This window comes from Anolis carolinensis, chromosome 3, assembly GCF_035594765.1.
Source record: "Anolis carolinensis isolate JA03-04 chromosome 3, rAnoCar3.1.pri, whole genome shotgun sequence".
Classification (NCBI taxonomy): Eukaryota; Metazoa; Chordata; class Lepidosauria; order Squamata; family Dactyloidae; genus Anolis; species Anolis carolinensis.
In genome coordinates this window covers 220,941,565-220,964,683 of record NC_085843.1, presented here as the reverse complement: position 1 = coordinate 220,964,683, position 23,119 = coordinate 220,941,565, and the positions used below count along the sequence as shown (strand labels likewise).

Sequence of the window (23,119 nt, the reverse complement as noted above, 5' to 3'; positions counted from 1 at the left end):
GTGGGAGTGAGATACGTTACAGGATCCAGAAATATGCCAATCATGTCCTGTGCAATAAATTTTCAAAAGCAAAGGACATGGTTTACATATTTCTGGATATATTTCTGGATATACCTATATTTAAGTTGGGCTAGGGTCTAGAGCAGGCATGGGCAAACTTCAGCCCTCCAGGTGTTTTGGACTTCCACAATTCCTAACAGCTGGTAAACTGGCTGGGATTTCTGGGAGTTGAAGTCCAAAACACCCGGAAGGCCGAAGTTTGCCCATGCCTAGCCTAGAGGAATCAGGATAGGTAAGCTCCAGCACTATTAAAAATGACTTTTGCAATAGATACATATTTTGCTCCTTATCAACACTTTTTCTGTGGTAAGAAAAGGTAACAGCAAAACACAGGAGAGTTATAATAGGAAATAACTGGACACTCTATAAAATCCAGTGAATGAGGCATGATAGCTGGCCCACAAAAGCCTTGTCTGTGAAGAACTGTGTTCCTAGTGATCATGCTAAATCACTTTAATTTCAGAAAGACTAAATAAGTGCATTTAAAAAACATTTCAGGAAGATGCCATAGGATGGACATCTTTCAATCCTATGTCAATTACTGAAGGTGATCACTGATTTTGCAGAATCCTAGTATCAAAATTCTCCAGAGGATTGGCAAGAATATAGTCTTACAAACTTTAGCAGCCAGTGTAAAATACCTGGAAAATGAAATCCAGCAATAGCTGAAAAAAGGAAGGAAGGATTATTTGGGCTCAGTGGAAGTCACCATGAACGGCTGTGGCCCTGGAGTTCATATATAACACAGGCCTTGTTCTAGCCCTTAGGAGATTTGGAGGTGGGGGTGGGGAGGAACCACAAAGTTTAAATTGAAACCATTTCACCCAAAGAACAGTGAACATATGGAACACGTTACAAGGTAAAGCCACAAAAGCAAGTTGCATGAATGTGTTCAACAGGGAACTAGACATTTTTATGGAATGAGAGAGGAATGAAAAACATCACAGAGAGCAGGAACACTAAAGGAACAGATGTCAGAGAAGGAGATGGCTTAATGGGCCAAAAAAGAGGAGTACATTATATAGTTCTGCATCAGTCTATCTGAGTTTTCACAGTGCAATGTATATCAAATGAAAAAGGTGGGGAATGTCCTTTTACACAAACAGTGCTGGAATACCAACCAGGAGCAAGAACTATCTAGTTGTTCTCCAACAAAAGTTCTGAGATAATCATAAAAATTAAATCATTGCTTGACGCTGCTTGTATGTTTTTTGTTGTTGTGCCTTTAATCATTTCGACTTATAGCAACCCTACCATGGGGTTTTCTTGGCAAAACCTGTTCTAAGAGGACTTGCTTTTCCTCTTCCTTTGAGGCTGAGAGAGTGTGACTTGCCCAAAAGAGTGCTACTTGACCAAATGTTTCCATGGGGACTTGAACCGTAGTCTCCAGACTAATAGTGCAATTCCCAAATCATTAAATCATGCTGGTTCAATAGTCAAGGATAATTTCCTTGAGAAGAGTAACCTGGGTGGAGAATAAAGTATGAGACAAAGCCTCCAGCAGGCATGTCCCAGCCAGCTTCTGAACAGCCTACAGCCAGGGGCTCTCGTATAACACTATTATTTCATATTAATTATCATGGCTCCATCCTATGAAATCTTGGAATTGGCATTTGAGGGCAGGGCATTTAGCATTCTGAGCCAGAACCTCTAGTACCTCATCAAACTATACACCTTAGGATTCTATAGCATGGAACCATGGCAATTAAATAACAATAATAACAGTACAATAATTGTGCAGTATAAATGGGCCCTAGTTCTTGGAAAATGTTGGCAGTGGCAGCATGACAGCATCTAAGAGATGTAGATCAAAATATGTAGCTTTCCCAAATTCCAAAACCTAATGCAGGAAGAAGATATTGCATTATGGCGATGCAACATATTGCTTTATGGTGATTAAGGTGATACAACAAAGAACAAAATAGGAATGGGGACATGCAGTCATCTGGAAAGACACAGAGAGAACTGAGTAAGTAGCTGTTAGCCCTCCCCTTTGTACAAAGTTTATGGTTCAAAAATTTCCTCTGTAAGTGTTAATAATTACCACCTTACAAGATTAGACATTTTGTTACAATATGTATACATCTCCGTTTAAGCAAGCAGCCTCAAGCAAGCCTGTAAATTTCATGTGTCTTAATGATTAACTGCAGTGTATAATGCGTCTCCCTCTATGGACTGCCATACTACCATGTCCAAAACGATCCATGATTAATGATAAACTGGAATACAAGCTCCAAAGCACCTCCCTCAGTGTCTTTTCAGAATAACCTCCAGATACTTTAATTGGTTACAGATGTTCTTTGTGAAAATATTAATGATGTAATAAATGTGCACTGATTAATGGTAAATATCACAAATATCTTTATTTTTTATTTGTTATTTTTTCTAATCTACTATCAACATTTAAAAAATTTGGCAATTTAGAGAGCATTTAAATTATTACCATCCTCATCCTCACCTACATTTATATCCCACCCTTCCTTTAAAGAGCTCACTTTCTTCCTCCCTATTTTATCCTGATAACAATTTTGTAAATTAGGTCAAACTGGAAGAGTGTGACTGGCCCAAGGCAAATAAATTTTATGGATGAGCAGAGATTAGAACCTGGATCAACCAAATTCCACTCCAGGACTTTAACAGCTGCCCACATTGGAGCACAAGTAACAAGAGAAACCAAAACATGTTTCATGTTGATGGAGACATGCATAATTTCGCGACACAGTAATTTGGTTTTACTAGCAAACTGGAAGTTAATCCAACCCCTTATGAGAGATATTGACACATAAATAAATTGTAATAATGAAATATATGGGGACACAACATAGCTCATGAAAACCTTTGATTTTGATTTTTAAAAATAACTTGTAAGATAATAACATACATTTCCAAGACTGTTGTCGTTTCTCATAACGTTCTTGCAACAAACCTACACAATGCCACTGACACACTGACTAGCATGTTGTGGTACAGTTTGGAAAGCTCTGCAGAAGACTCTCAGTTAGCTGGCACCCATGCAGATTGGTAAATACTACATAAATTGAGTTTCTGGTTGCTTGAGAGTTGTTATTAAGCATAGGTCTAACTAATACTTTCAGTAAAGATAGAGGTTTTCCCCTGACATTAAGTCTAGTTGTGTCCGACTCTGGGGGTTGGTGCTCATCCCCATTTCTAAGCCAAAGAGCCAGCGTTGTCCATAGACACCTCCAAGGTCATGTGGCTGGCATGACTGCATGGAGCGCCGTTACCTTCCTGCCAGAGCAGTACCTATTGATCTACTCACATTTGCATGTTTTTGAACTGCTAGTTGACAGAAGCTGGGGCTAATAGCGGGAGCTCATCCCGCTCCCCGGATTTGAACTGCCAACCTTTCAGTCTGTAAGTTCAGCAACTCAGCGGTTTAACCTGCTGCACCACCACACCACTAATACTTTACCATGCCATAAACTCTGTATTGACTTGATATGAATATTGAAATATAGCAATTAAAAACAAATACAGTCCAGACAACGTTAACTTAATGTAATGGTTTTACTGTATTTTAAAAACAATTTTGTAAATTAGGTCAAACTGGAAGAGTGCGAATGCTGTATTATTTCTTCCATTTTTTGCCTGTTACTGACTGCCAATTAACTGAGAGTTTACTGTATGTCTAAAAGACATAAAACAAAATGGGCAAATCTTTGCACTTCCCAATTCAAACATCAGAACTAACATTTGCTAGAACACCAAGAAAATGATAAATACTTGGAAGAGATCAACCAGAGGCTTGGGGTGGGGTGCTATCAATATGCAAAAGACACTGAAATATATTTCTCCATGCCTTCAAAAACAACCTTAGCTAAGAATAGCATGCCTCCTCCAAATGAATGCCTGCAGGATGAAAAACAACAACAAACAAACTGAAATTGAATCCAGACAAGACAGAAGTGTTTGCCATTAGGGGTCCTAACCTAGGATTGGAGGTGGGTCAACCTGTTCTTGATAGGACTACACCTCCCGCCTAGAGCATGTCTGTGGTAAATAACGCAATATAAAACCTTAGATGGGGAAGAGCAGGATTCTACTAAAGTTGATCTTACTGTAGCTCTGTGTGTTTTCCTATATCTGGCAAACTAAACAGCAGCCGTCTCCGGAAACTTTTACTGAGAATGTGTGAACAGCAAAACAGACAGCAGACAAACTTGCTTCACCAGTTACATCCAGCATTTTAAAAAGTATAAATCTGTATGTCTGGCCAGCAAAATGGAAGCCATAAGAAAAACTGAGGCTAATGAAAGAAAAAGTCATCCATGTATGCATTCTGAAAGAACCTATCCAGTTGCCTATTCCTTCTCCACTGGAGTTTATTAGTGAAGCAGGGACCTAAATACCTTAATCCTGGAGGCTAAGCAGGATCAGCCCTGGTTAGTACTTGGATGGGGACAACCAATGAATATTTGGTGCAGTTGCTTCTATTTCCCAAGAAGAAACTTACAAAGCCATCTCTGAGGATTCCTTGACTAAGAAAATCCTGTAAAATTCATGGAGTAAACATAAATAAACAGACAACTTGAAAGCAGGTATACCCACACACAGAGAGAGTTTAATACCATATGCCGGCATCTATAGAAAAAGAAAAAGAAAAAAAGGGGGGGGGACTGCAACAACAGCACAAAAATCCAAGTAAATTATCAATTTGTAAAAACACCAAAGACCAAATAAAACATCAAACTACAAATAACAATCAAATTGCCTACATCATTCACAGGACCTCCTTTCTCAGTCACAGAAAAGACAAAATCCTTTCTCCTCTCCCTACAACAAAGGCAGTCCAAATGATTTAGTCTATAAAATTCCAACCCCCCCACATTAAATCACAAAGGTTCATTTCTGCTTGTGCAAATGTAAGCAAGTCTAGAAGGTTCCAACGTTTTGGTTTGCTTGTCCAAGACTAGTTATTTTATTTCATTTATTTTACATATTGCTAGTTATCAATAAAAAGTGTCCTGATATTTCTGTCTCGAGTTCCGAATTTATTGTTAAAGTAATGGTTAAACACACATTTAGTTAATTCAGGTATACCTGCATAACCTTCAATATCAGAAGCAATGACTTTCAATGCCAGTTTCTGAGAATACAATGAGGATAGTGTTACCTAAGATCCAACCTGGTTCTTTTCACATGATGTGTTCAGTCACTTTTATAGAAACAAATGAATTTCAACCTGCTGTCTATCAGGGATTTAGTACACAAGAAGGGTCTAGGATATACATCAATATGTGAGTCCATACCCTCTTCTAGATATATTTTCCTAGACTTCAAGTGTAAAAAGGAAACTGTAAAGGTGGAGTCAATTCTTTTCCATGACATGAAATTTGAAGCTTCCAATTTTGTAATAAAATTGTGGAGGTATTTTCTCATCTTAAAATATAAAAAGAGAAAGGGGTAAGAGAGATGACTTCATCCTTTTAATTTTCTTCCTCAGATACTGTAAGTATAAATCTTTTTCCCTATCATTATTTTTTTCTCAATAGTATTTCTTTGGGGTAATTAATAAAAGCCTAACTTCTGTTACCTGGTAAAACTGAGTAGACTCAATTAGTTCTGACCAAGTTTTCTTTCCTTTTCATTGGTTGCAGGATTTGGTAAATTGTAATTTTAAAGAGTAACATTTCCAAGCTCTGCTCAGACTGATCAAATTGACACATGAAGACAACCAGGATTTATATGGTAAAGCAACCAGGGAAGTTCCTACAAAGAACTCTGCAATCAATTTCTTAATGTATTCCCAGCACTTGAAACTACTTCCATACCTTTTTGCAAGAAATTCCAAATCAGCTAACACTGAATGAATTGTATTACTCAACAGCTGACTTCAACAACAGTGGATGCAGACACTCAAGAGTCTCCCATATGGATCCAATTTCAGGATCAAGGAGATAGCTGTTAAGTGAAAATGTACAGCAGTGTTTCTCACATACTGTTTTTGTAGCCACTTCCTTTAGGTGCTGGCTTTCATGTAAAAAGAATATACTGAGGAAACAACACTAAAGAAAACTGCTACATTTATAGAAGCAGTAATGGTTTTTCTACCACATACAGGTGTCACAAAATCCGCACAATTTGCAAACCTTAGATTAATATTCGACAAACTGAAAACACATAAAAATAAATGTTTAGGCGTCTGAGTTTAAGGTGGAAAAATACACAGGAACTTTACTTCTACTAAAGCAGCATGAAGACTACTCAATGGTTAATACAGGCAACTTCATCCTCCTCTTAAGGTCTTTTTTTTCTTAAGAAAAAAACAAGTTGTTTACTTAGAGGGTATTTGGCTTCCCCTAGAGAAGATTATTTCTCTCTGGAATAAAAGACTTGGCCTTTTTTTCAATTAAAAAGGAGTATGCTTTCCAGCCCAACATAGCCAGCAAAAAGGAAAAGATTAACCTTTGGAGCAGTCCACATTGTACAAGAAATCCTTGTTTACCTTCTCCCTGTCCCTCCATCTCCCCACAAACAATGGGGTGGTCACAAGGTTGTGCCCCATGAGCAAAGGCACCCCCAGGGGCAATGAAGAGATTAAAGTTAAAATGACACCTCCAGCCTACAGCAAACACTGGAGCTTGAGGCTTTAGTCAGTTAAACCTAGGGAGGAATGCATATTCCAGATGCCAAATTCCACTACTTAAAAAATGTATGTGTGTGTATTTTATACACATTGGTCTCATAAGAGGCAACAGCTTACTTTGCTCTGTCTTTCTTCACACTACACAAAGGAAGCAGAAACGTCTGAAATTATTGGGGGGAGGACTTCAAGAAAAATTAATTCCAGATTAATTTTTTAAGTTATACACCCAGCGGATGGTTCAACATAGGTGGGCCACATATAGCCTGCCAGATGTTCTTGAATTGTAACTCCCATCAGCCCTAACAGGTATAAATAGTGAGGATGATGGAAGTTACTGAAATGCAGAGGTTGGAGATGTTATAGTTCAGCAACAAGTACCAAAATGCCTCATTCAGCAATGCACAAAACAGTCACTTTTGCAAGTTCTGTGACTTTGTGTTCACATTGTCATGAAATCCAAAAAAATTAAAACATGGCTCATACCAAACCTGGCACCTGTAACAAAGGTAGATGCACAATTGAGCCAATCTTTGTATGGGGCTAACATTCAAATAAGTAGATAACTGTCTGAATATTCCTCATTCAAAATTCTTGGGGCCAGAAGTGTTTTGGATTGTTTTCCCCATATTGTAGAATCCCTTTATTTGCATATATATATATATATATATATATATATATATATATATACACACACACACAAAGACATATGGTGGTGCAATGGGTTAAACCCTTGTGCTGGCAAGAACCGCTGACTGACAGGTCAGTGGTTCAAATCCAGGGAGAGCGGGTGAGCTCCCTCTGTCAGCTCCAGCTCTCCATGCAGGGACATTGAGAGAAGCCTCCCACAAGGATGGTAAAACATCAAACATCTGGGCGTTCCCTGGGCAATATTCTTGCAGACGGCCAATTCTTTCACACCAGAAGCGACTTGGCAGTTTCTCAAGTCGCTCCTGAAATGAAAAATAAAAATACTATCTCAGCCACCCAAGGGGACAATTTCGTAATATTTTGGAATTACACATGAGAGATGCTCAGCATATACAGGACTGCAGGTTGGCATTCAAATCAAGAAATTCCAGGAGTGAGGATGCATTTACCCTGTGGAATTAATGCAGTTTGATACCACTTTAACTGTCATGGCTCAATGCTATGGAATACTAGGATTTATAATTTGGCAAGACACCAACTGTCTTTGGCAGAGAAGGCTAAACACCTTGTAAAACAAGAACTCACACAATCCCATAGCTTTGAGCTGCAGTAGTTAAAGTGGTATCAAACTACACCCAAATTTCCACTTCTAATCGCTTAGGATTGCAGAAGTGAGAAAGGATGCCAGTTGTCAGTCATCCTGAGGAACCAAAGGAAGACTCTCTGCACATTCTTAGGAACACTTGAGAGGAATTCTGCTTTTCAAACGGGCATTCAAACAGCAGAGCTAAATGTGTTGTCGAAGGCTTTCATGGCCGGAATCCTTGGGGTGCTGTGAGTCTTTCGGGCTGTATGGCCATGTTCCAGAAGTTTTCTCTCCTGGCGTTTCGCCCACATCTGTGGCAGGCATCCTCACCTCATAACCTCTGAGGATGCTTGCCAGAGATGTGGGCGAAACGTCAGGAGAGAAAACTTCTGGAACATGGCCATACAGCCTGAAAGACTCTCAGCCACCCAATCAGGAGTCATTCGCGGCGTTTGGGATGAATTATGCACATGCTCAGGAACTACGTAATTAAAAAAAGCGGGGCTAAAACCTGACCAAAACAATGTGGGGGCTGTTTGGGGCGCGAAAGGTGAGGCTGGATGGAGCGCAGGCTCTGAGGGGCGTCGCGCGACGGGCAGGTTCCTGAGGCGATTCTCACTGACTCACCGACGGCGCGGATGAGGAAGCCCTCAGGCGGGCGCAGCGCCCTCCGGAGCCAGGCCTGGCGGAGTCTCTGGAGGGGCCCCGCGGGGCCCTGGAGGAGCAGCACGCCGCCCCGCAGCCAGCCCTGCAGGCGCACCCGCCCCACCGCCCGACACAGAGCCGTGTCCCAGTAGCAGGCGCCGTTGGCCCGCACGAACGCCGCGAACACGGCCGCGCCCGCCTCGCCCTCCTCCTCCTCGATGTCGTCGTCGTCATCCCGGGGCTCCTGCTTCAGTCGGCGCAACACGAGGGCCAGGCAGCTCGGGGCCAGCTGCACCAAGGAGCGCCGGTGCAACAGCAGAGGCGCCATCCTCCTCTTCCCGCCCAGCGCCTCTGAGCCGCTGCGGCTGCTGCAGCTGCTGAGCGGCTGCCAAGGAAACCGAGGGGGCGGGGCCAAGCAAGGACCTATTTGCCGCCGCTTACCAAGGGGCGGGGCCAAGGGAGGAGCCACCTGCTGATACGGCTGTGTAGCTGCCAAGGGAACCGATGGGCGGGGCCAAGGAGAAAGGGGCGGGGCCAAAAGAGGAGGTGCTTGATGCTCTGCGGCTGCCGAGAGGGGGGGCGGGGACAAGGGAAAGGGGAGGAGCCAAGGGTGGAGCCGCCTGCTGCTGATACTGCTGTGTCGCTGCCATGAGAACCAAGGGGGCGGGGCCAAGAAAGGGATGGGGCCAAGCGAAGACCCACTTGCTCTGATGCTGATGCTGTGTAGCTGACAAGGGAGCCGAAGGGGCGGGGCCAAGGGGAAAGGGGCGGGACCAAACGAGGAGACACTTGCCACTGCTGCTTCTACTCTGTCTGCCAAGGGAATCAAGGGGGGGGGGGGCAAGAGGAAGGGGCGGGGCCAATCAAGGAGCCACTTGGGGCTGATGCTGCGTAGCTGCCATGGGAACCGATGGGGGCAAGGGAAAGGGAGCGGAAACAATTGCGGGCTTACTTACTTAGGCGCTCCCTCGTTGCCCAAGGATGATGCCCTCCAAGTGTGGTGTCTTGGCGGTAGGTACGCAGGTGGCTGTGGAGACCTATTCTTGACCCGCATGTTCTTCCGTAGTGAAGACATGGGTTTCCAGAGGGCAGGTGGTCCTGATTCCTCTTGGCACCTTTCTCCATGCGTGCCTCTTGGAATTCCACAGCACTCCTGGTCATAGCTGACCTCCAGTTAGAGCGCTCAAGGGCCAGGGCTTCCCAGTTCTCGCTGTCTATGCCACAGTTTTTTTAAGTTCAGCTTTAAGCCCATCTTTAGATCTCTTTTCTTGTCCACCAACATTCCATTTTCCGTCCTAGAGTTGGGAATACAGTAACTGCTTTGGGAGACGGGCATTCAGACAACGTGGCCAGTCCAGCCTGGTTGATGGTTTAGGGGCATCGCTTCAATGCTGGTGGTCTTTGCTGCTTCCAGCACGCTGGCATTTGTCCAGCTGTCTTCCCAAAAGATTTGCAGGATTTTTCAGAGGCAACGCTGGTGTAATCATTCCAGGAGTTGAGTGTGATGTCTGTAGACTGTCCACGTTTCGCAGGCATATAGCAGGTTTGGGAGGACAATAGCTTTATAAACAAGCACCTTGGTATTCCTACAGATGTCCCGATCCTCAAACACTCTCTGCTTCATTAGGAGAAATGCTGCACTCGCAGAGCTCAAGCGGTGTTGTATTTCAGAGGCAATGTTGACTTTTGTGGAGAGGTGGCTGTCAAGGTAGAGGAAATGGTCTACGTTTTCTAATGTTACACCATTAAGCATTTCTGGCCTTGCAGAGGGATTGGCTGGTGCCTGTTGGAAGAGCACTTTGGTTTTCTCCATGTTCAGTGAGAGGCCGAGCTTCTCGTATGCTTCTGCAAAGGTGTTTAGAGTGGCTTGTAGGTCTTCTTCTGAGTGCGCACAGACTACGTTGTCATCAGCATATTGGAGTTTTATAACAGATTTTCTGGTGACCTTGGTTTTGGCTTTCAGTCTGCTGAGGTTAAATAGCTTGCCATCTGTCCGATAGATGATTTCCACTCCGGTGGGAAGCTTCCCATCAACAAGGTGAAGCATCATAGCGATGAAGATGAAAAATAAGGTTGGGGCAATAACACATCCCTGCTTGACACCTGATTCCACCTTAAATGAGTCACTTTGGGAGACATTGCTGTCCAAGACTGTTGCCATCATGTCATCATGGAGGAGCCGCAGGATGTTAACAAATTTGTCAGGGCACCCGATTTTTTGGAGGATGGTCCAGAGAGCCCTGCGATTCACTGTGTCGAATGCCTTTGCAAGGTCAATGAATGCCATGTACAGAAGTTGATTTTGTTCCCTGCATTTTTCTTGGAGCTGTCATGCAGTGAAGATCATGTCCACTGTTCCTCTGGAGGGGTGGAAGCCGTTCTGGGATTCTGGGAGGGTGTCTTCTGAAACAGGGAGAAGGTGGTTTGTAAGGATTCTTGTGAGGATTTTCCTAGCGGAGGTTTGAAGGGAGATACCATGATAGTTCCCGCAGTGTGTTCTGTCCCCTTTCTTGAAAAGGGTGATGATGGTGGCATCCTTGAAGTCAGCTGGGATTTTCTTGGTCACCCACACTTTTTCAATGAGCTGGTGGAGTTGTTGTATCAGCTCAGGTCCACCCTCTTTGAAGATTTCAGCAGGGATCCCATCAAGTCTGCTGGCTTTGTTATTCTTTTATTAGCTAATGGCATTGCTGACTTCTTCCAAACTAGGCAGTGCAGCAAGCTCATCCCTGGTTTGTTTTTGTGGGATTTGCCACATTGGAGCTGCGATTCAGAAGGTTCTGGTAGTGCTCTTTCCAATGTAGTGTGACTGATTTTTTTGTCCAGAAGTTTGGTTCCATCTGATGACCATAGAGGCTGTAAGTCATGATTTCTTGATCCAAAGATTACCTTGGTGGCTTTAAAAAATTCCTGAGCATCATGGGTATCTGCCAAGTGTTGGATGTCTAAAGGAGCCACTCGCTGATGCTGTGTAGCTGCTAAGGGGATCAAGGGGGTGGGACGAGGGAGAAGCCACCTTCTGCTGCTGCTCTGAGGCGGTGGATACATTGTTGAATACAGCTTGAAGCTACTTTACCCGCCATGGCTTCAACACCAAGCCACAGTGCTCATGATTCCATAGCATGGAGCCATGGCAGCTAGAGTAGTGTCAAACTGTTAAAGTTACAGTGTGGACCAGGGTTTCCCAAACTACAGCCAGCGGGCCACATGCGGCCCATTTAAGCCATTTATCCGGCCCTTATGGCAGCGGTTCACTCCTCCTCCGCCGAGGAAGGTGTGCACCTTTCCCTCCTCCCTCGTCCTGCACACAACTTTCTCGCTGCCACCGCAGAGAAAGTCCAGCCCTCCAACGGTCTGAGAGACAGTGAACTGGCCCCATGTTTAAAAAATGTGGGGACCCCTGATGTAGACCAGTGGTTCCCAACCTTTTTTTGGCCATGCTCTACTTAAGTATCTCTAAAATCCTGATCTCTGTCCCCCCCCCCCCCCCACCTCCACACACATAATTCTTATTATCTAAAAAGTGAACTTCTTTTCAGTCACTTTGCCCCAAAAAAGGGAGGTTAGACACTGGTCTGTAATGATAATGTTTTAAAACCAGAAAACACTGTGAACCTTTAGCTTTTTTTAAAGAACTAAGACTTTAATTAATGTAAATAGACATGCTTGCTGATAGGATAATAGGCATATTACATACACAGTTCAAAATAAAGAGTGGCTATCCTTATCATTTGTCATGACAAAATTATTATAGCACACATGCTTCCATATTTAATATTCCTTTTTTCCTTGCTTATAGTTCTGTATAACTTAATCATTTTAAATTGGCATCCAGATTTCACTGACTTAAAGAACACTTAACAGAACTTGACCTGAACATCAATTTCTGCAGATGACAAGCACATTTTACTTACTGTAGGCATACATGAATGTTATTTTTACAGTGATGGCTGTATAAAATGTAGCTGCGGCTTATTTCTATCCAACTAAAGATTATGGACTTGCAATGTACATTACTGCATTGTAGCTTCCATTAAACTAATCTTCTTTTAGAAATCTGTTGACGTAATATATAGGATCTAAAATCTATTTTAGATGGATTTACGTTCTTATGGAATAAGAACGTTGAGCCTTTACTTAAACAGTAAACTTAGTGCACCAAATTTGAGCATTAAATTGTGGCACAAAGTTGTGTTTATTTTGAAAATATGTATGCAAATAACAGTTTACAGAAACAAGTGTTTTGTGCAAAGAGTGGAGTTTTTCTGCAGAAAAGACAATTTTTGCACAAACACACGTGTTTCTGAAATCAGTGCTGGGAAGCCTTGTATGAAAAACATTTTCATTAAACATAATAATAATAAATAATAATGCTCTTCTATGGCTAACTTCTCTGGTTGAGTTAACTTCTCTGGTTCCTTGATTCGTGTTAGGGCAATGCTGCTGCGTTTGGTAGTCCCTATAGACTTGTCTACAGCTGCATGGTATATAGTAGACTCCTGCAGAGGTGAGAGGATCCCTCCTGTCCTTCGCTGAAGGTAGCATTTGTTGGATTTCCTTGGTGGGTCTGTAGATAGTTTGTAGATTGTGTTTCTTCCCTATGCGGTCAGTAACTCCCTTGATGTATGGGAAGAACACATTTCCTCTGGGTGGATCTTTGTCTTTAGGCTTGTTCTTGGTATTGCAGCTCTTCTGATGTCTGTGGTGGAGTATCTATTGGCCTGTAGAGCCCAGTTTAGGTGGTTCAGTTCACCTTGGAGGAGGTGGAGTTCGCAGATACTAGCATGGTCTGCTAGGGTTTTGATTGTGCTTGATGAAAAGCACTGCAGACTAATTCAGCTAGAGAAGTCAGCCATAGCAGAGCACTTGATGAAACAACCTGGACACAGTATATTATTTGAGAACACAGAAAGGCTAGACCACTCTAACAACCACCATGTCAGACTACACAGAGAAGCCAATGAAATCCACAAGTATGTGGACAATTTCAACAAAAAGGAGGAAACCATAAAAATGAACAAAATCTGGCTATCAGTATGAAAAAAAACTCTGAAATCAAGTCAGTAAATAAAAAACAACATTCAGAAAACAGGGGAATTCCAGGCATGAAACGATCAGGGCCAGCTAACACCTTCCAACGAAGGATTCCCCCAGGTAGGAAGCAGGCAGGCTTTGAAGCTGCAAGGCCATTAAATGCTAATCAGGGTGACCAGTTTCAACATTCACACTTGCCTCAGACAAGAGTTCCTTCTCCCACCCTAGACATTCCACAGATATATAAACCTCCCTTGCCTAGTTTTCAACAGACCTTAACGTCTGAGGATGCTTGCCATAGATGTGGGTGAAACACCAGGAGAGAATGCTTCTGGAACATGGCCATACAGCCAATACAATAATAATAATAATACACTTTATTTGTATCCAATCCAATGGGGACTCAGGGTGGTTAACAACATACAGCCAGCAGCAAATATTCAATGCCAATAAGGTACAAGCAACAAATAATAAGACTACCATAAATTAAATAGTCTCCCACACCACCCTAATATATCTGAATACCTCGAGATGTATGACTAACAAACAAAAACTGTTATTTCCCACAAATTGGGAGAAAATTACATACATTATTTGTCCTTGTATTTGAATGTGAAGCAGTTGAAGATGTACATTCCTTGAGGGAGCAAATGAATTGTTGCCTAAATAAGTGTTGTTTTTGCCCTTTTTAATTCCATAAGGTTATTAATTCAAACAGAACAGAATAAATCAATGTGTTTTCCCCAACCCGCAAGGAATCTATTGTTAGTTCACTGTGGGTGCGGCTACACTATAGCATTGATGCAGTTTAACACCACTTTAATGGCTATGGCTCAATGCTATGGAATCATGGGAGTTATAATTTGCCAAGATCTTTAGACTTCTCTGCCAGAGTGCTGGTGGTGCCTTGCCAAAATACAAATCCCAGGATTCCAGGGCACTGAAGTGGTGTCAACAATATGTATTGTGCAGTGTAGATGCACCGCAATTCTGCTAATCTAAGAAAATCTGAATGAGAATAAATCCTACTGAAGTTCCTAGTAAGAATGGCTATCCAACCACAGCTGGCCTGCCCAATATTAGGACAGGTTGCTCACCTGTAACCATGTTTCTTCGAGTGTACTCTGTGAATTCACACTAATGGAGAGGCTGCGCCTGCGCAGGTCCCAACGGAAACTCTTCCCAAGCTGAAGTTCAAATTTTGGCGGTAGCCACGCCCCTCCGTCCCCGGAGGGCATATAAGGCAGCCCTCGGCGTCTCCTCCCCAGTTCCTACGCCGCTAAGGCAACGAGAAAGGAAGAGGGTTTGCCAGAGGGGAAGGAAGGGCGGGCTTGTGTGAATTCACAGAGTACACTCGAAGAAACATGGTTACAGGTGAGCAACCTGTCCTTTTTCTTCGTGTACTCTGTGAATGCACACTAATGGAGACTAGCAAGCTTAGGTCTTGGAGGCGGGCTAAGCAAACCCTGACAACGAGAAAACTGTCCAAACATATGTTTATTAACATCAGAACATGGTCCGAGGACCCAAAAAAGTATTGCATCAACACACGCCAGACACCGAGAGCAGCCCGGTAAGGCATGATATAACCCTTTAAGAGCACATGTGCAAGTAGGAACATCATTTCCCAAAGGGGGGAAAGGCATTTGTAAATAAGGCACAAATTGTCAAAAGAGCAGTGCAAACATGTAACGGACAGGAGAAACAATAAAAAAGGGGTGCATGAGAATAAACACCCGCAGAGAAGTCATAAATGCATAAAGTTAAGACAAGCATGAAGATAAAACTGCCCTAGCAAAGGCTGAATCCTTCAGAGTTCTTTGGTCTACCCTATAGTGGGACACAAATGTAAGGGGGTTGGACCAGATCGCTGCCCTGCAGATGGAGTCCAGGGGAATGCCCCTCAGGAAGGCAGTCGACGTGGAGAGGCCTCTCGTCGAACGCGGGCGAACCGACGGAGGGGGTGGGCGTTTGGCCAGTTCATAGGCCAGTTCAATGGCCTGAGCAATCCAATGGGACAGTCTTTGTGAAGAGATAGGATTCCCCAGCTTATCTGGAGCATGGGCCACGAAAAGTTTAGGGGTCTTTCGAATGTCCTTAGTACGGTCCCGGTAGAAGAGAAGTGCTCTACGCACATCAAGGAGGTGCAGTCTCCGCTCAAGGGGAGACGAGGGATCTGGAAAGAAGGCAGGAAGGACAATGTCCTGGTTAAGGTGAAAGGCCGAGACCACCTTGGGAAGGAAGGTGATGTCCGGACGGAGAACGGCGCGGTCGTGATGAAAACGGAGGTAAGGTTCATCAACCCGAAGGGCGGTCAGCTCCGAAGGCCTGCGCGCTGAAGTTATGGCCACCAGGAAGGCAACTTTCCAAGACAGGAGACGAAGGTCGGTCGAAGCCAATGGTTCGAAAGGGGAAGCAGTGAGCTGGGAAAGGACGAGCTCGAGGCTCCAACCCGGAGTAGGAGGCTGAGACGGCGGGCAGATGTTATTATAGCCTTTCAAGAAGGTTTTGACGAGGTGATCGGAGAACAGCGATGGTCTACCATGTTGTTGAAAACACCAGGATAGAGCGGCCAGGTAAGATTTCATAGAGGCAAGAGAAAGCTTTTGATCTGCCAGAGACATAAGGAAGTCCAGCACAATCGGTATCGAGGTTGGGAAAACAGTAATTTATCGAGAGCGAAGAAAGGAACGAAAGCGAGAAATTTTATAAGTGTAGGCCTTGGTTGTAGCCGGCTTGTGAGCTGCGCGGAGGACCTCCTGTAGGTTCTGCGGGAGGGAAGTCAGGCGAGAATCCTCCAAGCAGTGAGATGTAGAGAGGAGAGATCCGGGTGCAGGATCTGGCCGTTCTCCCTGGACAAGAGATGAGGTAGAAGGGGCAGAGTGAAGAAGGTCGCTTTGGAGAGGCGAAGAAGAGCCGGGAACCAAGATTGACGGGGCCAGGCTGGAGCTATCAGGATCGCTGACATCGGTACCGACCGGAGTTTTTGTAGGACCCTCGGTATGAGAGGAAAGGGCGGAAAGAGATAGATCGGTTCCGCCGACCAGTCCAGAAGGAAGGCGTCTCCCAGGCAGCCCGGAGAGGAGGATGGGGGAAGTCTCGCACCGTACCGAGGCAGTTGAGCGTTCTGAGGAGAGGCGAAAAGGTCTAGAGTGGGAAAACCCCATTTGAGAAAAAGAGAAAGAAGAGTCTCGGGGTCGAGCATCCACTCGTGGGAGGAAGTCGTCATCCTGCTGAGGGCGTCTGCCAAGTTGTTCTGGATCCCGGGAAGGTGAATCGCCGAGATTAGAATGTTGCGGGCTATGCACCAATACCACAGCTGGGAGGAGAGAAGCATCAGCTTCCTTGAGCCCGTGCCGCCCTGTTTGTTGATGTAGAAGACTGCTACTGTGTTGTCTGATTGGATGAGGACCGATCTTTGGGAGATCAGGCGGGAGAAGGCTTTCAGAGCCTTGAAGATGGCAAGGAGTTCGAGAAAGTTTATGTGATTGGCCTTCTCGGAGGGAGACCAGAGGCCTCGAACAGTGAGACCTTTCATGTGGGCTCCCCAGCCGAAATTGGAAGAGTCTGTGGTTATGGTGGTGGAGGGGGGAACCGGGTGGAACGGGAGACCCCTGCAGACGTTGGAGAGGGATTTCCACCAGAGAAGCGACCGACGAACGTGGGGCGGGACCGAGAGGAACCTCGAATTGGGGTGGCGAAACGGCTTGAAAACGTCTATGAACCACCTCTGCAGAGTCCGGAGATGGAGCCTGGCCAACGGGGTCGTGAGGACTGTGGAGGCCATGTGGCCGAGGAGAACCTGGATGGATCGAGCCCGAACCCTCCGGTGGGTCTCGCAAAAGGTGATCTGTTGTCGAAGGGCCAGAAACCTGTCTAGCGGAAGAGAGACAGTCTGAGCGATTGAGTCGAACAGAGCGCCGATGAAGCGGATTTTGTTCGACGGGGTGAGGTGAGATTTTTCGTGGTTTAGCTGGAGACCGAGAGATTTTAGAAGAGAGAGGGTGTAGTCGACGTGACGTCGGAGGAGGGCAGGGTCGGATTCGACCAGAAGCCAGTCGTCTAGATAAGGGAAGACTGTGATTCCCTGGAGCCGGAGGTGGGCCGCCACGACAGCGACGACTTTGGTAAAGACCCTTGGGGCCGTAACGAGGCCAAAGGGTAAAACGGTGAACTGGTAGGTCTGGTCGAGAACTTTGAAAGAGAGGAAGCGCCTGTGGTTCTCCCGAATCGCCACGTGGAAATAGGCGTCTCGAAGGTCTATAGATACGAAGTAGTCTCCGCGCTGCAGCATCGGGAGGATGGAGGCAATGGAGACCATCCTGAACTTGGTTGGACGTATGAAGGCATTGAGCATGCGTAAGTCCAAAATTGGGCGGAGGCCCCCACCCCTCTTCGGGACCGTAAAGTACCTGGAGAAGTAGCCTTGAGGGTCCTGTACCGATGGAGAAGGCCGAATAGCCCCTTTGGCGAGAAGGGCGTCGACCTCTGCGAGAATTTCTTGAGAAGGGTTGGAGAGAAGGACCTGACCCGTGGGCGGGAGTTCCTCGAACTCTAAGGCATAGCCTTCTTGGACAATTTTGAGAACCCAGGCATCTGAAGTAATAGATTTCCACCGGTGAAAGAAGGGAGCCAGGCGATCTAGAAAGAGACCAGGAGGTTGATTCGGAGAAGAGGAGAGGAGCTGAGGAATGAGAGCTGCATCGGTACCGTAAAAAGAGTCTTTGGGAAAAGAGATGGCGTCAGGAACGCCGGGGAGGTTGACCAGCGGTGGGGGTGGCCCGGCCGCGCTGTCTTTGTGGTTGGGCAGCCCGACGGGGCTGTTGACGGTTATTGTTGTTCGATACCGAGGGACGCCTGAAGGATTGATGGCGGTAAGAAGGAGGCGGGAAGCGTCGAAAGCGTTGAGGAAACCACTTGGTGCGGTGAGCTTGGGGTTGATCACCGCATTTAGTGGCCAGCACCTTAAAGTCATGGTTGGTTTTAAGCTTGTCGTCGGTGCCAGAGTTAAAGAGGCCCATGGCGTCGAAGGGGAGGTCCTCGATGACCTGCCTCGAGGAGGAAGACAAACCAGACGACCTCAGCCAGGCGTGGCGACGAATGGCGATGGCGTGGGCAATCATCTTGCCGGCCGTGTCTCCCGTATGCTTAGCCATCTGGATTTGATGATGTGCTAATGAATCGGCCTCTTGTTGGAGGGTGGACATAACCGACCGGTCTTCATCGGACAACTTCGAGAAGAAGGGTTGAGCTTTTTCCCAAAGGATCTGCTGGTAGGCCCCCATACAGGCCCCATAGTTCGCCATCCTACAAAGCAGAAGGGCTCCGGAGTAGAGCTTCCTACCGACCGCGTCGAACCTCTTGCCTTCCCTGTCTGCAGGGGTGGTGGATTCACGACCGGAGGACTGAGAGGCTTTAACAACCATGGAATTTGGGTCGGGATGGTGCTTAAGCCACTCCAAAGTATCGTCGTCCGTACGATACCAGGACTCGATTCTCTTCGAGGTAGGAGGGATCGAGGAAGGAGTCTTCCACGAAGACTGGATGACATCTAGGAGATAAGGCAAAAACGGCAGGAGTGTGGCCGGAGGGGCCTGGGCTTGGACCCGTTTGAAGACCGGGTCAGTTACTGCCTTGGAAGTCTGTTTGATTTCTAGACCCAGGGCATCCGCCATTCTAACCATTTGTTCGGAGAAGGCCCGAATGTTGTCGGTAGGCGAAGGAGGGTCCACCTCATAGGCGTCATGAGGAGGAGAGAGATCAAGGCCCAAGGATACCACCGAGGCCGAGAGAGCGGAATCAGGGCGATCTATATCAATCTCATTGTCCCCAGCCCCTTGAGGGGACTGAGGGGGAGATGACAGCACAGTCTCTGGGGGCGGCAAAACCTTAAGAGCAGGAGCCATCTGCGGCCGAGTTTCTTTGGAGGCCGAGGCCTGGGCCGCTCGAGCCAGGCGAGTGGTTTGTCTACCCCGTTCCGGTGTCGAGGTCGGGGGAAAAAGCTGTTGACGGGACGAGCGCTGAGAAATAGCAGGTCGAGGAGATGGCACCCTGACCACTGTCTGAGTGGAGTGGTGGGGTGAGTCCTGCAATTCGCCATCCGAAAGTTGTTGAGGAGAAGGTTGGCGAGGTCGCTGAGCTGGAGCGATCGGAGAGGATCTTCTAGAAGAAGTCGCCGAAGAAATGACGCCCATCTTGGAGGAAGCGGAAGAGGAAGAGCGTTGGGTTGCCCTCTTCTTAGCGAGTGGTTGCTTAGATGGAACCCTCAGGGATTTACCTGGTGTGGGAGGGACCATTGCTGAGTCGGATTGGGACCGACGAGCTTCCTCGTGAGCTCTTTTAAAGGCGATCTTCATCGCAGAAGACGACGGAGGAGCCCCGAGATGGGAACGAGCCGAGGACACGGAGGCCACCGAGCTCGATGTCGAGGAAGGGCCCACTCGACCAGAACGTGTCGACACCGTAGCCGTGGTGAGAGTGCACGGTGGTTTGGCGGTCTTAGACGACCTGGAGGCTCTGGACGCCCTAGACGAGGCCGAGGGAGCTTTAGCTGTTGAGGCCGACATCAGTGCCGGATTAAGCGGCGGCTTCGTGCCCGAAGTCGACGGAACGGGTTCAGGTGCAAGCGATTTTTCGTAGAGCGCCGCTCTAAGCCTCGCGGCTCTATTTTTTCTAGCCTGGGCCGTTAGGGCCAGGCAAAAACGGCAGGTACCGACGACATGTGCCTCCCCGAGGCAGTAAAGGCACTTGGCGTGGCCGTCGGAATCAGGAATCTTAGCGGCACACTGAGTGCAGCGCTTGAAGCGAGTCGTAGACATGAGAATCCGAAGTGAACCTTGCGGCGGAAAAAAAGGAACTGGGGAGGAGACGCCGAGGGCTGCCTTATATGCCCTCCGGGGACGGAGGGGCGTGGCTACCGCCAAAATTTGAACTTCAGCTTGGGAAGAGTTTCCGTTGGGACCTGCGCAGGCGCAGCCTCTCCATTAGTGTGCATTCACAGAGTACACGAAGAAAAAAAAATGTTAGGATCAGTTCTTCAACATCTGGAGGACTACAGGTTTCCTGGCTCTCGTGTACACAATTGTGCTGTACATCTGTACCCTTGACCACATTTATAAGGAATTAAGTCCCATTCAATTCAGTAGGATTTATTCTCAAGCAACCATGCTAAATGTGTTGTCTAAGGCTTTCATGGCCAGGATCACAGGGTTGTTGTGTGTTTTCCAGGCAGTATGGCCATGTTCCAGAAGTAATCTCTCCTGACGTTTCGCCCACATCTATGGCAGGCATCCTCAGAGGTTGTGAGGTATATATCTCACAACCTCTGAGGATACCTGCCATAGATGTGGGCGAAACGTCAGGAGAGACTACTTCTGGAGCATGGCCATATTGCCCGGAAAACACACAACCCCAACTATGCTAACTTTGGCAGCTGAATATCTTTGGATTTTTAGCTACCATGAAGAAACAAATTACAATGAGAAGGGAAGAATCTAGATACAGTAGGAATTCCTACTTCTAAGTAGATTGGATTGACATGCCAGGTCCTAGAAATTGTGACAAATGTACCTATCATGTTCCACCGGCAACATGCTTACCATTAGTGCATTTTAGCCTGAGCACTCGGGTGCAGCTTGTTTAATGCTTGGGATCGCAAACAGAATGTAATCTGCAAGCCATTTATTTGGTCATTACCCTAGAATGGTCCCAATTAGGAAGCAGCAATCTGTACTGTTCATGGCAATCACACTTTGTGCAGTATGCTTATTGCAGAAAGCGAAAATGTTTAAATATGAAAAAATGTCTCAAAACCTATGTGGCTATGTAGATATACATATACTGTAAAGATATGATGTTCAAGAGTGTCACAACCATATTCTACTGCTGTTTTTCTATTTTTGTTTTTACCACAAATGCCATTGTACAAGTGGCAGATCAACTGCTTGTACATAATTTGAATTGGCCCAAGCATCCCAGTCCTGAAATGCACTCAAGTTGAAAACAAGCTCCATGGTGGTGGACTATATAACATTTGCAATTAGGGGAATGTAAAATGAATAACAGAATGCTGAAAGATGGAGATCACAGAGGGAATGTTTTGCATGGACTAACATTCATTTGTGAGGCTGTTTCTTTACATCAGTGGCCAGTTGCGGTAACCAGGTGGGTAAGGCATGATTGTGAAAAAATTTAAAGCTAAATTTGTGACATATGTCAGTATCTTGTTTGCACTCTCAATTGCTAGGCTGATAAGTTACAGCTCCACTTAAAAAGCAAAAGGCGCTCTTCCTGTGGGTTTAACCTCCATGCCTATCCGCAGGACAAAATGGCACATCCCACATACAATGTATGCATTTGTGTGGGATAATTGCCTATATGGGTCAGATATGGGCATATATTTCATGACCTACTCAGCAATGAAAGAGGTTTTTTGTTTTGTAAGAAAATTATTGTTGGGTCCCTTTCCTTTTCCTTTCCATTCTAATCAAGACACAGCTGAAAATAAAAAACCTACTGTTTTCCTTTTCCCATTGCCCTACTTTAAAATGCTATATAACATTATTTCTTCAATTCTATCAAAACCGATTGAGGTATCCTTTCTATTCTGGTCATGCACCATACATGTCAGTTAACATTTTAGTTAACTGGTGATATATATCAGTGACTTATATTTTGGATAATGGGTCAAGTCTATAAGCTGAGAGGCAACACAAGCAAAAGACTTTGAAACAGTCGAAATCCAACTCACTAATGCCTTGAAAGATCTCTCCAGCTACTACAAAGATAACTGCCTGAAGTCTAACCCTGCCAAGACACGTGTGCGCTTTCCACCTACGGAACCGTGAAGCCAATAGGAAATCGAAAGTTACTGGGAAGGCCAAGAGCTTGAACGTTGTTTCCCTCCTAAATATCTTGGTGTCACTTTAGATCTAACACTAACATTTAGGAAACACTGTATGAATATCACACAAAATAGCTGCATGCTATAACATCCTGCGGAAACTTACTGGCAGCGCACGAGATGCTGATCCAAAATTAATAACATCAGCCCTGGCCTTGTCTTACTCAACCGCTGAGTATGCTTGCCCTGTTTGGCACAAGTCTGCCCATGCGAAGAAAGTGGACATAGCATTCAATGAAACATGTAGAATAATCACAGGATGTCTCAAACCTTTATCTGTTGATAAACTCTACAAGTTAGCTGGTATTGCCCCCCCCTCCCCCAATGTGTGACGGAAAGTTGCTGCTAACTGTGAGAGAAATAAGGTTGAACACTGTGAAAGCCATCCACTGCATGACTATCAGCATCCTCCCACCAGACTCAAATCAAGGAAGGGCTTCATGAGAACCACCACTCCTCTTGAAGTTCCCCCAGCAACAGAGAGGACATCCCTCTGGGCAGCTAAGCCAGGAAATCCTAGTTGGATAGCCACTCACAAAGGTCTGCCTCCAGGGGCAAACCAAGAATGGGCAACCTGGAAATCCCTGAACTGACTCAGAAGTGGAGTGGGCAGATCAAAAGATAACCTGGCAAAATG

The 23,119-nt window shown here is 45.7% G+C and overlaps 1 protein-coding gene across 1 annotated transcript in view; it reads right to left on the bottom strand.

Moving 5' to 3' along the window:
• Nucleotides 1-8,958, bottom strand: part of stox1 (storkhead box 1) — a 38,662-nt gene extending 29,704 nt beyond the window's left edge. Inside the window, exon 1 of the mRNA XM_008115192.3 lies at nucleotides 8,529-8,958. Within this exon, the coding sequence (XP_008113399.1) occupies nucleotides 8,529-8,874 (346 nt within the window). The 5' untranslated portion in view covers nucleotides 8,875-8,958. The remainder of the gene's footprint in view (nucleotides 1-8,528) is intronic.
• Between the last annotated feature and the right edge of the window lie 14,161 nt (nucleotides 8,959-23,119).